General features: G+C 45.4%; 1 protein-coding gene across 2 annotated transcripts in view; it reads right to left on the bottom strand.

The window, feature by feature from the left end:
* CHST10 (carbohydrate sulfotransferase 10) overlaps positions 1-17,839 on the bottom strand; it is a 31,286-nt gene that overhangs the window by 8,686 nt on the left and 4,761 nt on the right. Inside the window, exons 3-5 of one of the 2 annotated variants that reach the window (XM_059134516.1) lie at positions 11,040-11,177; positions 10,364-10,491; positions 3,143-3,234 (exon numbers count right to left, since the gene is read on the bottom strand). In XM_059134516.1, the coding sequence (XP_058990499.1) occupies positions 3,143-3,234; positions 10,364-10,491; positions 11,040-11,086 (267 nt within the window). In that variant the 5' untranslated portion in view covers positions 11,087-11,177. The remainder of the gene's footprint in view (positions 1-3,142; positions 3,235-10,363; positions 10,492-11,039; positions 11,178-17,839) is intronic. The other variant, XM_059134515.1, reaches the window with a different exon arrangement.

Below are 17,839 nucleotides of genomic sequence, written 5' to 3'. Positions count from 1 at the left end.
CCACGTATGTTTGTGTACATGCAGAGGTGGGGGTAGGAGGTGAAGAAGACAGAGTGGTCAGTGGGAGACATGCCAGTAGTTCAGTGCCACTGTGTCCTCAGTGACTTATTAACCCCTCCCCATTCACATCATGGTGGAATGTCTGCCCACAGAGATCTTCTGGCTTTCCAAGAAGCATCCCAAAAGGTAGTTCTGAATAGAGTCTGTTCCTCCAAGTCCACTCCTTTGGCAACCTCAGTCATGGCCCTTTTCCTCAGCCCTTTTCCTTGAAATGTTTCTGCTGCTGTTTATTGTCTAGTCATTCCCTTTAAGTTACACAGAATTTCTTCCCAAGAATTCACACCAGAGGGTCCCCTAACTTAACATTACTAAATGGACCAAAATGCCCTTTTGTCTGTTAAAACGCACTAGGGTTAAAAAAAAAAAAAAAAAAAAAGCACTAGTGTATTTAGGCAATCAATTTATGGGGCAGTTGTAAAACCAGTCCTCCCCCAGGGACTGGGTCAGTTACAAAATGGGGAGAAGAGCATGTTCTTCCAGAACACATGAGAACAAGGACCCTGAAAATACTGGGATAACAGAGATTTCTACCCCTCCACCCCAGCTCCCTGGTCTTCCCTCATGGATATACCATAACCAAACTCCCTGACATAGTTTCTCACATGTATGACTCAATTTCCTGGGTTTCCCTGGTGAAGGGAAGTGTCTTCCTTAGGTCAACACATTCTGGAAGTGAGGGTGGGCACCTGCAGACTTACCCGGCTCTGAGCCTTCACAGGGACCTCCCTTCCTCCCCAGGGCACACAAGCACAGGCCTGCCACCCTGGCCCCTGCCTTCCTGCTTTCATAAATGGAGTCTAATTTAACCTCATTCCCTCCCTCACCCCAACTCTTCCTCACTTCTCTCCTCTCCTCACTCTATTCCAATTGCTTCAAACCTTAGCTCTAACCTGGATTGCGGATGACACTCAGGAGCTGTGCTTCTCAGGGCACCTCCAAACAAGAGCTCTTGAGAAACTGTAGAAAAATCTCCCTCATTTTCAAAGCTGTTCTTCTTCAAGCTTAAGCATTGTATATAGAGAAAAACCATTTCTCATTCAGTTGTGCTTATAGACTGGCATGGTTTTGTTTTCTTTCTTTGCAAATATACTAAGAGAAACGCATTATATTAGTTTCAGGTATACAAACACATTGATTCGACAGCTGCATGAAATAGACTTTTAAAGGCAAGCTACACAACCTAATTACATTTATAAGTCTCCTTTCTTTTGGAAAGACAGATGCTGAGTTTAAACATCTAATGACCCCTGGTTTCAGAGAATTATGTCTGACCGCTGTTTCCTACTCTCTTTATCTTGCATCTGAGTTTCGGGAGCATCAAGGGGACAGGGAAGCAAGAACAGGGAACAGAGGACATGTACTTGAAAGTCCCAGCCCACTACTTGCTGTCCCTGACATACTGGCTCTGTTCCTTGAGCCTCACACTTTCCAAATGCAAAATGAGAGTAAAAATACTTACAGCACAAGGGTGTCTGCGTGGTTCAGTTGGTTAAGCGTCTGCCTTCTGCTCAGGTCATGATCCCATGGTCCTGGGATCGAGCCCCACGTGGGCTCCTTGCTCAGCTGGGAGCCTACTTTACTCTCACCTCCCACTCGTACTTTCTCTCTCTCTCTCAAATAAATAAATAAAATCTTAAAAAAAAAATACTTACAGCTCAAAGGGCTGTTTTTGAGGACCAGTAAGATTAAAACCCAGTGAAGTCTTCTGTGGACCACAAGGCATGTTCTGATGCAGTATTTCCAACCACGATTACTTCCGCAGGCCCGCAGTCTTTGCAGTAAGAGTGCTCCTCCGTCCCTCAAGAGTGACCTCCCAGGATGGTCACTTTTGTTCTTTACGAGCCTCAGCAGCCAAGCAGCACCCCTGAAGTCTCACAGCACCTTATTCCTCTTGTCAAACTCTTGCCCAACCTCCTGGTCACTACTGATCCCATTAACTAAACATTTATTTCCTTACCTCCTTCTATTAAGGCCACCCTATTACTTCCTACCGGTTTTTCTGGTTTCCTGTCTCTGGGGTTTATCCACTCTCTTTCCTTATCCTGGAAAGCCTCAACCTAAAAGCCACATTCCAGGCCTGCTTCATGGAATTCTGCAGACTTAACCCATCAATCAGTGACTTGCTACCTATAAACTCCAACAGCATGTCACTCTGACCACATGCATACTCACTAGACTTTGTTGGGTTCTAATCTGTTATCCTTATCCTGCAAATCAAGGACGGGAATTATCTCTTTCTCTGTGGCTTAATGCTGGGTTGGTAAATGTCTTATAGCTCAATCTACCCATTTCATTCCTTTAGACATACCTGCAACCCAAACTTTCCAGACCCAGAGTAGGGTAGGGTAGTGAGCGAGAGGGGAATCTCAAGAGTGTGCCCTGCATCTCGGCTGGGGAACAATTGGGAATTTTTGTGACAAAGGAGACTGAGGAGAAAGAGTCAGAATACCAAGGAAGGTGAGTCCTGGGTAAAAGTCAGCAGCCTTGGGCCCTGCCACTAAGTCCCACACAATTTGGAATAATTAGCCTTTTTCCTAAACTCTGTTCTTTCATCCATGCCATCCAGAGGTGAGACTGGCTGCTCTTCTATCCAAGAACACTTCTAATTTGAAAAGTCCATGATTCTGGGTCACAGACCTTTCCCCACTCCCTTGGTTTTCTCCTGACCTAGTCCAACATCTTCCATTCCCCCGCAAGGCTCCTTCTCCGCTGGTCAGGGATTCAACATAATCAACATTTACAGAGGATCCATGATGTACAAAGTGCTTTGAGGAACATAAAAATAGATGTGACCATGCCACCTCCTAGGAGAAGCTAAAAAGATGAGCGGAAATGTGCTGAAGTGACACAAGGCACAACTCCACAGCAGGAGAATGTGACGGTCAGAGGACACCAGCTGATGTGAGCATAGACAGAGGGGAGGCTAGTTCCATGTGGCTAGTTCCATGTGATAAGAGTACCCCCTGGGGCCACAGGGGGTGAGAAGGGGCCACCACAGCTCACTAAGGAAGCATCAACCCTGCACCTCCCCCAACGCTGACCATGTCACAGAGGACAGTGCCCTCTGCCTTGCTGTGCCCACCTTCAGTTCCTCAGGAAAGTGCTTCTCTCCAGGCAACTTCCCCACATCTGGCACAGCTGTCAGGAACAGGAACTCCTGTTTGGCACTGTATGCTAAGAGACAGAGAGGTTAAAGTGTCTTCTCATGGAATAACAGACACACAGATCAGCAGGACAGAACAAAGGCCCCAGAAATAGGCCCACACAAATATGCCCGACAGACATCTGACAAAGGTGCCAAATCAGTTCAGTGGAGGAGAGTCCTTTCAACAAATGGTTCTTCAGCAACTAGACATCTATAGAAAAAAAGAACCTTTACTTGACCTCACACTTTATTTAAGAACAAATTCAAAATGAATCAGCACTTCAATGTGAGAAAACTTTTTTAAAACTTATATCCCAAGGTCCTGGGATCAAGACCCACATCGGGTTCTCTGCTCAGCAGGAAGCCTGCTTCCCCCCCCCCCCCTCTCTGCTTGCCTCTCTGCCTACTTGTGATCTCTCTCTCTCTCTCTCTGTCAAATAAATAAAATCTTAAAAAAAAATAATAAAAAAAAATAAAAACAAGAAAATGGGTAAGACATGGACTGACATTTTACCAAAAAGGATCTACAGATGACAAATAAAACATGAAGAGATATTCAATGTCATTAGTCATCAGGCAAATACAAATGAAAACCACAATGAGATACTACTACACACCTATCAAAATGGCTAAAATAAAACATAGCGAAAACTCCAAATGCTAATGAGGATGCAGAGAAACTGAAGAACTTACATGGCTGGTGGAAATGTAAAATGGAATAGGTGCTCTAGAAAAGTTTGGTAGTTTCTTTAAAAACTAAGCACTTAGGGGTGCCTGGGTGGCTCAGTCCTTAAGAGTCTGCCTTTGGCTAGGGTAGTAATCCCAGGGTCCCTGCTCCATGGGAAGCCTGCTTCTTCCTCTCCCACACCCCCTGCTTGTGTTCCCTCTCTCATTGTGTCTCTGTCAAATAAATAAGTAAAATCTTACAAAAACAACAACAACAACAACTAAGCCTTTAACTGCCCTATGACTTAGTAATTGCATTCCTGGGCACTTATCCCAGAAAAATGAAAACTTATATCCACATAAAAACCTATACACAAATGTTTATAGCAACTTCATTAATAATAGCCCCAAACTGGAAAAAACCCCCAGATGAGGTGAATGGATAAACAACAGTGGGTCATCCATATGATGAACTGCCACTCAGCAATAAAAAGGGACAAAGTATCGAGACACACAATAATAGCTGGATGAATCTTCAGGAAATTATGCTGAACAAACAGAGCCAAGGCCAAAAGATCATATACTGTATATAACATCTTTTTTTTTAAGATTTTATTTATTTATTTGACAGACAGAAATCACAAGTAGGCAGAGAGGCAGGCAGAGAGAGAGAGAGGAAAACAGGCTCCCTGCTGAGCAGAAGCCCGATGCGGGGCTCAATCCCAGGACCCCGAGATCAAGACCCAAGCTGAAGACAGAGGCTTAACCCATTGAGCCACCCAGGTGCCCCTGTATATAACATTCTTAAAAAATATATTAGGGAGAGACTAGACTAGTTGTTTCCAAGGCAGGTAGGGGCCAGGGGATGGAAACAGGGAGAGGGAGGTAGATATGGCTACAGGGCACCTGGATGGCTCATGTGGCTGGGTGTCTGTGTTTGCCTTGGGTCATGGTCCCATGGTCCTGGGATCAGGCCCTGCATGGGGCTCACTGCTCAGAGGGAGTCTGTTTCTGCCTCTCTCTGCCTCCCTCCTCATGCTCTCTTGCTCCCAAATAAATAAATAAATAAATCTTAAAAAAAAAAGAAAAGAAAAAGAAAAAGGAAAAAAGGCACCCCAGGGCTCCTTGTGGCGATGGAGATGTTCTGCATTTGACTGTATCAATGTCAATACTGTGATTCCAACTCTGCACTACAATTCTGGAACATGTTACTGTTGGGGTAGAGTAAAGGGTACATAGGATTCTGCATTCTCACAACTGCATATGACTCTACAGTGATCTCAAAATTAAAGGTGTAATTTAAAAAAACCAAGTTAGGGGCGCCTTGATGGTTCAGTTGGTTAAGTGTCCGACTCTTGGTTCTGGCTCAGGTCATGATCTGAGTTGTGAGATGGAGCCTCCAGTTGGGCTCTGTGCTTGAGATTCTCCTCCTCTGCCCCTCCCCCACTTCTCTCTCTCTCTCTCTCATAAAAATCTTAAAAAAAAAAAAACAAACCAAAAACCATAAACCCAAGTTAGCAGTCAAGTTAGTATTTACACATTAGTTTAAAAATTCATGCAAAGTGAGATGAGATCAGACCAATCTTATAAAATTCTAGTCCAGAGTAATAATTTACAAAAAATTGCTTTGGGAGAAACACTTGGGTAGAATTTGAAGATAATTTTCAGATCTCTACAACCAAAGAAACATTTACTTTGGAAACTGTGCAATGTCTAAAAACATAATTAGAAAAAGTAGGTAGCAAAAGAAAACATAAAAAATCAGCGTAACAAAGCATGAAAAAAGGCACATTTATTTCATTTAAAAAACAATCAAAACCTCCTCCTCTTGGTCATGAACACACACTGACCTGCAGCCTTCCACCTGCACAGGTTAGGCTGCTACACCTCCCGTAGGTCCCAGCTGCATGCTGTAAGTACACACTATGGCCTGGTGTCCTCCCTCCTAAGGGAGGGTAAAGACATCTTCCAAGTATCCGACAACAATAATTATCCCATCTCCCTACTCATTAAATACCTTTAGGTTATCAGACTCCAATATAAACATTTGCCACACACCTTTAGCAATGCCACTAAAATCTCTGGTCTATTCTATGTGTGATTCAAAACACCATCCCAGCCAAAGCTGTACGCAGGAGCTGTGACAAGGTCAGAGAGCCCTATCTGCGGTATGAAACAGAAAAAACATCAGTACCCTCAGGCCCCAGAGATCCTGAATGCACTCTGAGGACTCCAAGAGACCATGCTCTATCCATTCTCCTCCTCTGCAACCCTGTCATTTTTGAGCACTCACATGCTAACGAGAAAATTCACATTCTAAGCCTGTCTGGTCACTTCGTGTTCTGACAGTGTCTTCTAAGACGAGCACTGCAATGCTTAGCTCTGCCCCAGGCCTGAATGGGTTTTGCAGAATCCTAACCTTCCTTAATAACATTTTAGATGGGACAATGTATCTTGAATTCTAAACAGTTGACTTATCAATGAATTTCTGAACCAACCTGTTTCCAGTACTCGGAAGCACAGAGAACAGGCTTTGGCAGCCGTGGAACATCTCATCTTCCAACATGACACACACCAGCCAGTCACCACCAGTTTTTATGATTTTGAACTTCTTGACCTTTGCTTCCCCCCCCTCTCCTGGGTCCTCATTCAAGTAGCTTCAAGTAAAAGTGGTAACATGGTTTACATTTGGTTTTGTTTGTTTCTATTGCTCTGCTGACAACCATTTCTTTTCAGCTGATTCTGTTACCCCTGCTATGATTGAAGAGCAGTCTCTTTCCCCATCCTGACCCCTTAGGAGCAAGCCTCCAGCTCCAGAATCAAGGATTCTCAGCCTGTAGTTATGGCCAGGTGTCCTCAACGTTTCAGATCACGTTGTTACACTCATTGTTATATTTACAGTGTTCTACAAAATGTCTTTACAAGTGCCAAGGGATGCACCACCTTGTTCCTCTAGAAGTGAACACATCTGCGAATCTCCCTGACTAGCCTGCATCAGTCCCCCAATGTCAGTCACCTCCCCATCACATGCTTGGCAGAAGTCAGGCAAAGACATTCAAGGCATGGGCTCTGCCCTTAAGTAGCTTACAGCCAAAGCGAGGGGCTGAGCGGAGACAAAAGATTGGATGAGGAAGTTGAACTGCGCTGAGAATAAAAATCAGTGTCTACACATACATACCAGATTCATAACTGGATGTCGTTTTTAATTTCTAGTCTCACCACACCATGCCATCAAATTCCCATCACTGAATGGGCTTTATTTCCCTGTGATACAGTCTAGTTATAACACCGGAAACTTGGTTCCACAGGACACTGAGGTTTGTTAAGCAAGGGGGAGTCATTGCTACAAATAATTCTGTGGCTTCACTGCTGAGCTGAAGACAGACCATAACACTAAATAAAAAAATTTAAAAAGGTAAGCAAGGCTTTAAACAGCATTTCAAAACAAATCTCTTCCTATCAGTTTAAGTGGCAGGAAAATCACGAGGAACAGGTAGGTGAGAAGAAAACACACGCACAGCAACAGACTTGAGGAGAGCCCTGCGAGGATCCTAGAGGTCAGAGATGCAAGGAGCAGCCCCAGACACCGGAGTTACAATCGGCTCCCTGAAGCTGAAACCAAGATCTGCTATCTGCTTTACAGGAAATGGAACTTCACCATTTGGGAGACTGCTGTGTTGTCAGTCTCTTCTTTGTGATGACACTTCACATTGGGCTTTTGATTCCAAAACCAAAACATTGTAAACATGAGCGAAATAAATCCCAGCACCTGAGAAAAATCTCTTCCAGACACATGTTTACAAACATCTTTCAGTTTCCTGTATAACTCCCAGATCCACCAGGGAGCTTAAATGCCTCCCTGGACAAAAGGGGCCCCCTAAGGCTAAGTGGTTATACCCCCGAAACCACAGCCCTAGAGGGGCAGGAGATGCCCTCTCGGATGACCTCCTCGGAGACTGTGTGTTTCACTTCTCATGGGTGCTCCATCCCTGCTCAGTCACCCAGACTGGCAAGACACACTGCATGCAAGCTCATTTCCTTCATTCAGAACTCAGCCAGTAAACATCCATCTTCATGATCCCCACCAGGTACTTAGGGACAATTAGATAAGTTTTGTGTGCTCAAGAAAGGCTGGGTAATGTTTTGGGCCTGACAACAAAGGGTTCTCACTCTTAAGTTTCCTGCACAGTATGGGGCTAACACTGTCCTCACTGGCAGCCGCCCTGCTTCCTGGAGGTGGGAGAGGGCAGTGGGGCAAGTGTGCACTGGCTCAAGGGTTCCCACCAGAAGCTGTCTGCATCACTGTGCTCCCATTCACTAACCACAGGTCCACACTGAACATCCAAGGGTGCAAGAACTAGTTGGTGAGCAGCACCCAAGATGACCACAGATCTTTCCTCCAGCTTTAAAATCCTGAAGCTTTTCATCCTTCCCTGTAGGTTTCACCTTCTACCCCTTTAACTGTTTGCTCCACACATCATAAAACCCTCTAGAGCTTCTACACTTTCTTGAAAGTGGTCAGCATAAAACTTGCCACATCCTAGCAGAATGACATGTCACTTCTCAGATACCACTGAGGAATGATGTGCTCTTCAGAGGCAGTTCTGCCAGAAAACATTGTAATCCAAAGCCACACATCTCACTTAGTTATTTTTGGTGGAAGTCTCATAAAATACAATACCTATACTCCTAGTTTTTAAAACGAAGTAAACCATAAACAATATGACCTCGTGACTTGCCTCTGAAGTGCCTTCCTTACCAGGAAGTGACATTTAAGGGAATCATGAGTAAAGCGTGTGGACTTGGGGTAACAACAAATTCATAGTCACAGCAGCTGCAGCTTTTTCTACATTTGCGGTTCTCTAGAGCTGCAGTCCTAGAGATTCTAACTCACTTGGTCTCTGGTTGAGCCAGGAGAAAAAGGTTTACGAAGTCCTGCAGATAGTTCTAAAGTGTCCTGGGGATGAGAACCACTGCTCTAACTCTTAATGAGGGATCTCCATCAGAGGTAAGTGGGACTGGACTGAAGCAGCTGGAGAAACATCTAAATGGTCAAGCTAAGATCATGGTCTCTGAGTCCAATGACCCCCGCAGATCTGGTACCTGTTGTTCTAACAAAGGCCCAGGTCCCAAGTGGGAGCCATCATTATCTGTGATTACCCACAATGCTCTGTGATGCTCCTGACCACCCTCTATACCTGCAGTTGACACACCCATTCCAAGGCTGTGAAAACATTTCAGGTTCTCCCAAGAGCTCCTGGAAGGTGGGAGTGTGTACCTGTCAGGCCTGCCAGGCCTGAGCACAAAGAGTCTGAGTTACTGAGTGGAAACCCTAGAGGTGAGAACCACCTCTTGTGATTAATTTTAGGGCCTCCATCTTTGGCCTACACATCTGCCTTCCAGCCCTGTTTTTCCTCTACAAACAGCGTGAGAGAGGGAGAAAGAAAGAGAATGAATGGGAGCAGGACGGGTGGGGCACTGGGCAGCCTCAGCACAGAAGGGAGCTCTCTGGGCTGAAGTGGAGCCCAGAGCCTGAGGGCCACTCAGAGGGCACCGTTCGTGCAACTGCTGGGAGAAAGCAGGGAGAATGGCTGGAATTGATGGATATTCTCCTGAGGGTAGGATATTCTTCCTAAGGGCCACCACCTACAGGAGGATGTGTGAAGACTGTACGGAGTGAAGATGCTGTGCACACCCACGTCCACAAGCATCCTCCCTACTAGGCAGAGGTGGTCAGGCCAGCCTGAAGCTGCTTGTGAGTCTTTTCAACATCTCCTGTTTGCCTTGCCTCATTCTGCTGTGAAAGGAGTTGCCTTGGGGTGGCAGGTGCATCTCCTTCGGTACACCTGCAACCGCACAGATCAGAGAGCCTCACTGTACTCAGGTCAGTCTTGGGGCTGTCAGAGCATGTCCATTTTGTAGGGAAAAAAACCACTAACGCCAAGGTAAGCAAAGGTCAAGGGCATAAACTAAAGTAAGTTCTTCTGAACCTGGGTTTGCTCTTTGGATGTCTTCATCTGACCACCTACATCATCAAGTCAAGGGGAGTTATCTCAAAGACTACCAGACACAATATTTAAATCACCTCCTTGTGAAGTGAAGGTGACCTTCAACCATGTGACTACCAGCATGCAGCACCAGCTAGAACATGGGGATGCTGGTCAATCACGGCAGCATCTCATGATGATACTGAGCAGGGCAAAGTCCCAAACCTGTGGCCCAGGAGATGTCCTGGCAAATGGTACTGCTGGGAGGAGGCCACCAAAGAAGCCCACAGAGAAAGCATGCTCCACCCATCCCCCGGGGAGATGCAGGGAAGACACTCTTGTCCTTTTTCACCTCCTCTTCTGCACCTCTATAACATGAAGGATTTGGATACCATGACCTTCGAGGTCACTTCTGGCACAAAGGTCATCTGTGCCTGTACCTAGGAACAATACCACAGCACTGTCTGGGTTAGGTGAAATCCATTCCATGAGGAAGCATACCTACCATCAGGGTCTTTAAAGGTCAACGTGATAAATTTGCTAGCCACCATGAACATGAAAATCACCCAAAAGCATGCGGCCAACAGAAGCCACTGGTGGTGCATGTTGTCAAATGTCAGCCATTCAGTAATTCTTCCTGGAAAACAAAAGTGAGATGACCCTGGTGCTTATAAATAAATCAATTAAACAAAAAGTAATAAAAAGAATAGGTGACTTTAGTTAACAGCTTCAGTACAAATAATTTGAAATAATTTTTCTATTGATACAGGGGTATTTTTACTAAGTATTTAAATTTTATTCTTAATAATATGAACCCATCGATCTGATAATTCAAGCAAACTTAAAATACTCTAGTGGAAAGGAGCCATTTCTGTTTGTTTTTGGAATACACGATAAGATTTTGCTTTTGCAGATTTGCCTCGGAACTCCTTTCTGGCCCAAGCTAACATCAAAGCATACTCTTAGTACCCAGCAAGAGCCGGCACCTGGAAGCAGGAAGGCAGGAGTCTGCCAAGGGTCAGACCTTTGCTGTGGTAATTTGTAGAGGGCAGAAGCCATACTGAGACAATTACAAGCAGGCCTTGTGTAAAATCCTGACATGTTGACAAGATAGATGTAGCCAAACCCAGAATCTCTACAACAGTGAAAATCAACACCAGAGCATCTCTATCTCCATTCACTTGCCTGCAAGAGTCTGCGCAGAACCCTGGGGGTGGGTGTTTTTCATGCTGTCACTGCCCAGGAGTGAGGCACGGCATGCCAATCCTCAGCAGGTCATGCTGAAGGAGACACACAAAGAGCCGGGAAGTCAGTCAATTCTTGGCAAGAGAGACCAAAAAAAAAAAAAAAAGTGTTTCATTTCACCTTTAACACAGTGCTTCTTCAAGCCAAACCAAAACACTTAAATAAAGAGACCATGCTGGACTGGGCTGGTTTCCACTAGCCAACTGAGGCCATCACTCCTGGGCAGCAGGGAGAACTGGTCCTCTCAACGAGGTGGTGCCAACATATGATTTCAGAAAGTTTCTGAATGCTAGATGGGACAGAGAGCAGTGGGGACCCAGGCAAACAACTCTCCTCCTTGTCTCAACAACATTTACCTCCTAAAATCTCACTGGAACCAGGCATCTGAAACCTGAATTCCCTCCACCAAGTGGTTATCCACCTAGACTTGAATATATCCTGTAGTGGGGAGCTTACCACCTGAGTTCAGCCTGTACACTACTGGGTGGTTTGGGAGCCATCCTGGCACCCTCATGTGCCACACATGAGACCCAGAGTGTTTCCTGGGGTCTGCAAACAGGGTTGCCAGATTAACTGCATAAAAATGTAGGACACTAGTTAGCTTTGAACGTCAGATAAATACGGGAGCTTCCCTTTATCCAGTGGAGATACTTTCTAAGACCCCCAATGGATGCCTGAAACTGCAGAATAGTACTGAACCCTGTATATTCTGTTTTTTTCCTATACATACATGCCTATGGGAAAGTTTAATTTATAAATGAGGTACAGTAAGAGTTTAACAATGATAACTAAAAATAAAACAGAATAATTACATCAATATACCATAAGGAAAGTAACATGAATGTGGACTCTCTCTAAATATCTTATTGTGCTGTACTTACTTTCTTCCTGTGATGATGTGAGGTGGTAAACTGCTTATGAGATGAGAGGCAGTGAGAAGAAGGACGTGGGCATAGTGATGTAGCGTTAGGCTACTACTACCGACCTTCTGACCATTCGTCAGAAGGAGGATCATCTGCTTCCAGACTATGGCTGACCACAGGTAACTGAAACTATGGAGAGTGAAATCGCAGATAAGGGGGGACTACTGTGAATAATGTCTTAGTAGAAGTATGTCCCAAATATTTATGAGATATACTTACACTTTAAAGAGTGACTTGTCTCTCTTAAGCTTCAAATTTTACTGGGAGTCCCAGATTCTTTCTGGCTGTCGTGCCCAACACAGGGCATGCCCACCCCTCTCTAGCTGCCTGAGACCAGCCTGCCTGAGTTGAGTCTCCCTTCCTCCCTCAGTCCTGCTCCTCTGAGGCAGCAGGGCACAGAGAGCGCCTAGAAGGCCCCACCACTCACCAGCTCTGTGACTCAGGAAGTCACTTAACCTCCCTAAGCCTTGATTTCCCACCTCTGAGACAAGGCCCTCCTCCTTCTAGGGTGGTTGTGAGGATTAAATGGCCTGTATCTCTGACACTATGAACAGAAACTGACCCTCTCTGACTTTCCAATTTGATCTGCAAAATAGCCTTCTAAGTGTAGTGGTGAGAAATTATTGTAACAGTGTAGTTTGCCCCAAGAAGAGGGGAAAAGAAAGCCAGACTCATCCCAGAGGACTCAGGGTCCTAATTCTTCTCTTCCAGAGAAGAATTTCCTCCCCTGTCCCCTGCATGCTGCTCTCCAGCATCTTCTGCCCCATGCCCTGGCCTGGTGGGGCTCCCTTTGCTTGGCCCTTGACAATCTCTCCTGTCCTCCTGGATCCCCCTTCCCCCAAATTGCTAAATGCCTGTGGCTTCTAGCTCCTTCGACCTTGTCTTCAAGAGGTTTCCTTCAGTCACAGCTCAGCAGGTCCCTCCCAGAGGGGAGAAGTCCTGTCCCAGAGGCAGGGAGCCCACGGAGCAGGCAGGGCGCCTGGCCTCAGAACCCCTGAGAGAGTGTGAGTTTGTGTGGGAGTGTGTGCATGTGTGCGTGTGTCCATGTACTGCTTGCAGGTGAGCAGGGTCTCCCAAGCAGCCTAGACAGCCCGTGCCAGGTGTCCACTTCCCTGCTGCTCATTTCCGCACAGGCTGCTTCTGAGAAAGGTCACTCACAGTGACATTCCAGCTCCAATAAAGACTGCCCCCCGCCAATAAAAGTGAGGCACTTTTTTTTCAGTGAGGCACAGACTGTGCCCGGCAGCATAGGGCACTGCAGTCCTTTCCCTATAAGACAGTGATACTCAGAGGGGTCCATCCCTATGGATCACAGTGGGAGCACTCCATTGAGAAACCCCAAATGCAGGCCTTTTCTAACAGAAGGGCAGTGGGGTAAAGGAGCCAGTGTGGACTGGAATAGGAAAAAAGAGAAAGGAGGCAAGTACCAGGCAGGAGGTAGGCAACCAGAACACAGGGGTATTGTTCCCTTGTACCAGTTTAAGGGAAGCCTTAGAGGCTGAGGAACACTCTGGGCGCTGAGTGGCCTGGGGCTTGCAACCCATGCTTCGTTACAAGAAGTGCTGTGAACCAGCGAATACAGATGAGGGGAGCCACCTGGGGCTGCCTCCCTCACACCCACTTACTCTGCAGAGCAAGAGAGCCTGCTGGCATTGCTGGCTCATGGTGCCCTGCTCTGTTCAGACCTAGACATCCATCCCTTAGGCACCCCCTTGGGCATCAAGCCGGCACCTGGGAGGTGTTTATGGCTTAAGAATCTAATCTTTCCAGTGGGAGCTAGTCCTCTGAAGGGATCTGAGTGTGCCCACTGAGCTCACCTCTACAAAAAAGTAGGGAGACCATGAATAAACAGAGACTTACATGAAAATGAAGGGTCATATCATCTGTTCTTCAGGAAGCCAAGCGGCTCAGGGATAGGATTTCTATACTGGGTACACTGAGATGTAAGATCTGCACCATGCTGAGGCCATGCCTGCCTTCCTAAGGCTTGGATTTTAATTTCAAGCCAGGGATGCTTTACTCTTTCACTCAGATCTGGGGTCGGGGGTGAGGAGGGTCTAATTCTCTTCTCCCAGAAAATCTACCCAATTTTCACATCTGTAAGGATAAAACCACTGTATACCTACCTACCAGTGTGTTGTGAGGCCCCCATGAAAGAGAGCCTGCCCAAGTACCTCCTCTACAACTTACAGTCCATCAAGCAAATGTCTTCTTTCCAACAGGGAATTTTACTTCAAACACATTCAACTTTGAAAGTGAATTCAAGTAAACCCCTACTAAACTAGGACATCTAGAGTGCCCTTTCCTGCTCTGTGCCTGGCCGCTGCACCGAGTCAGGAGAAGGCAGGTCTGCAAGGGCCCCCACCTCCCTTTCATCCCTGTCACAGCCTACCCGGACAGGGCAGGGACAGCCCAAGACATCTGGGGCCCCTGATAAGGGCAGCACATTTGGAAAGGATCATGTGCATAAGCCCTACCCCCTGCCAAAAAATGTTCTCTTGACAAAAGGACTATAAAGTCACAGGCCCTGACCAGTGTCTTGGGTAGGGTTGCCCAGACTAGATAGAAGTCTGACAATGACTCTGAGCCCTGTTGCCTGAGAGTGGTCACTGTGAAAGGCAGCTAGGGAGGGAGTGCTCTGTGCTGGCCAGCAGGCTTCTGTAAATGGGAAGTAAGCAGGGCCCACCCCTGCACAGCACAGGAAGATGCAGCTCTACCACCCACTCTGTTGGAACCCCCAAAGCCTCTCTCCATCACCCTACCTAGTTTCACATCCTGCACTGTACCTACCACAGCCTGTTTTCACTTGTTCACCATCTGTGCCCTCACCACCCCCCTAGAATGTTAAGTGCCCCCGAGTACACCAAGGACTGAAATAGTGCCCGGAACTCATTAAAACATCAACCATTACTTGCTGAATGCCTATATCCACCTAGAAACTTATTAGGAAAACTCAGGAGAGCTAAAAGGTACTTCTGAAGGCACCTTTTCCAACCTTCTATCTGAGAGTTCCCAAACTCTTTTAAAGGATGAAGCCACCAATTTCAACAACCTCAAAATATTTCTCCAGTATCCACATGAAAGTAGTTACATATTTAATACCTATTATCTGAGACTAGAAAACAAAAGCTACTAGGACTTCAGTATTACTTGGAAATAAAATTACATTTTATAAATCACAGCACTTAACATGCATTTGAACAGATATACAACTGAAATATACTGACTGGAGGGGTGGTTAAGAAATCTCACTGGAATCCAAAAATTTTTTTTTAAATTTTAAATAAAACCATGTGCTGAAGGACAAGCCAATTACAGAGATCCAAAATGTCAACTTATATCCATAAATGAAAAGGGCAACTTGCAAAATTGGACTTATGAGCCTCTCTGTAAAAGTTATACTTGTGAATGTATGTGATTATATACATATCCAAATACATACATGCATATAATGCACAGAATAAAATCTTGAGACAATGAAAGCAGTTATTTTTTGCTTTGCACACTTACATATTAAAAAAATTTGCAACAAACATGTTTCCATTTTATAGTAGAAACTAACAAAATATAAAAGATGCAACTCATATACATGTCCCCTGGTGTTTTATTTCTGCTGTTTATTTTTCCTACCTAATCACTACTGTCTGCAGTTTCCTTACCAGTTGGTAAAGTGTGAGAAAGGATGGTAAATACTTTCCTAGCTGAGAGAAAATGTGGTTAAGTGACAAAATCAACATGTATCTGAATATTTTGTAAACACATCTCTGTCTTCATTAGTTTTTTTTTTTTAAGATTTTATTTATTTGAGAGAGAGAGGGAAAGAGAGGGAGAATATAAGCAGGATGAGAGGCAGAGGGAGAAGCAGACCCCCACTGATCAGGGAGCCCGATTTCTGGCTTGATCCCCAGGATCATGACCTGAGCCAAAGGCAGCTGCTTAACCAACTGAGCCACCCAGGCACCCGTCTTCATTAGTTTTTATTTAGCTTTTAAAAATGATCTAACATTTAAAACATAAAGTACAGAGACTACTGTAACAAAAACAGATTCTTGGATCAATAGTTTTGCTGTACTTACTTGAGTGTTTTTTTCTTTAAAGGAAAGGAAGTGTTAAGAAAAGAAGATTGGAGCTCCTCTCTGCCCCCACCTGGCTCTAATCTCCTTGCACCCCAGACCTACTCTTCCATAAAGGCTTTTCACTTTGTCAGACTCAAGTCCTCTGACTGAAGCAGCAGCAAGGGTTTGGAAGATGGTCTTCCCTGCAAAGAGAAAGGCAGGGCTGGCTGCAGAAGCTGGGAAAGCATGTTCACCCAGGGCCTGGGGGCTTTCTAGGAGGCTCCTGCTGGGCGAAGAAAGCCTAGGGTGGAAAGATGCACTATTTTTAAGTGCCTACCTTTTCCCCTTCATGGTCTATAGTGAAAAAATTCACACATTACACAGAGACTTAAGAGAAAAGAGCTGCTGAGGCAAAAATTTAGATAAACCAGGACTTGTTCACGGAGTCATGTACTACGTGCCCCAACCAGAACCAGTAAGGATAAAGCCTGGTCCCTCTCAAGCACCCCTCCCCTTAGGCCCAATATCGCTATAGTTCATAACATATGACACACAAACACAAGTAGATGTATATCTGCATATACTTTTAAGGACACAATTTAAAAAATAATTATTTGCCAAATTGATCATGAAAAGGTATATTCATCCACCACACAAAACAGGTGCCAGGGATACGACCCTGTTCCAAACCAAACACATATGCAGTTTATGTCCTTACAGAGCCTGCTGTCTGACAAGAGAGAACCCACATGCATCAAAGAGTCTATCCCAGAAGTAGTATGAGGTAGACACATGGCTCTATGAGAGGGAAGAAAGGACAGAACCTGGGTGGAGAGGTCAGGGACAGCAGTTATGTAAGGAGGTACCCAGACCAGGGGACCAGCAGGGAATGGAGACCTGGGTGTTGGGCAGGAGAAGACAGGGGCCCTTGAGTAACCAAAGAAATCCCCAGTGGCTGGAGTTTCCAGGTCAACATTAGAGATGAGCCAAAGCAGCTCTGGTCAGAAAACACTGATTCCTATAGGGCATTTATGGAATTTAGTTTCACCTTGTGAGCAATAGAAAGCCAGTGAAGAGCTTTCCATGAGAAGAACGGTAGCAGTGTCATGATTCTGATTTAAATTTTGAAGGTATTTTTCCGACAGCACAGTCAAAAATGTAAAGCACTATCCACTTGGCCATTCCCCAGCCTCAACGTCATTTCCATTAGTGCAGCAGGAGCGTTCTAACACAGCGAAGTGTACCACATCACCACCTGGACCTAACCTCCTAGACGATGACGACCACCACCGCCACCACAATCATCATCATCATCATCATCTCCATCAAGGTCTCTAAAAATTAGCATGTAAACTTGTAAGATCCACAATATCTGACAGGTTGGGTTTTCACAAATCCTGAGGACTAGGGGTTCCAGTTAGCCATAGCATGCTTCTGCTTTATAAATTCATGTACTCTGTACCTAGGTATCTACCTAACATGGCTAACTGTATGTGTAGGCCAGTGGTTCCAGCCCTGGAATCACCTGGGGAGCTTAAAAAAATATAGCAGTGTGCTGGGCCCCAAGAACAGTGAACCCAAGACAACACATATCGCTGGAGATGGATCCAGGGCTTGTTTTATTAGCTCTGCACAGGATTCTAATGAGCAGCCAGGGCTGAGAACTGCTGGTCCAAGCCCCCAGCCCTTTAAAATGCAGATTCTAGGCCTTCTGACATAGGAACCATTCTCCTTCCACCTCCTTCCTTTATAAGAATG

Source organism: Mustela lutreola, chromosome 9 (genome assembly GCF_030435805.1).
Source record: "Mustela lutreola isolate mMusLut2 chromosome 9, mMusLut2.pri, whole genome shotgun sequence".
Classification (NCBI taxonomy): Eukaryota; Metazoa; Chordata; class Mammalia; order Carnivora; family Mustelidae; genus Mustela; species Mustela lutreola.
The sequence above is the reverse complement of the archived record's forward strand: the minus strand, read 5'-3'. Positions and strand labels throughout refer to the sequence as shown.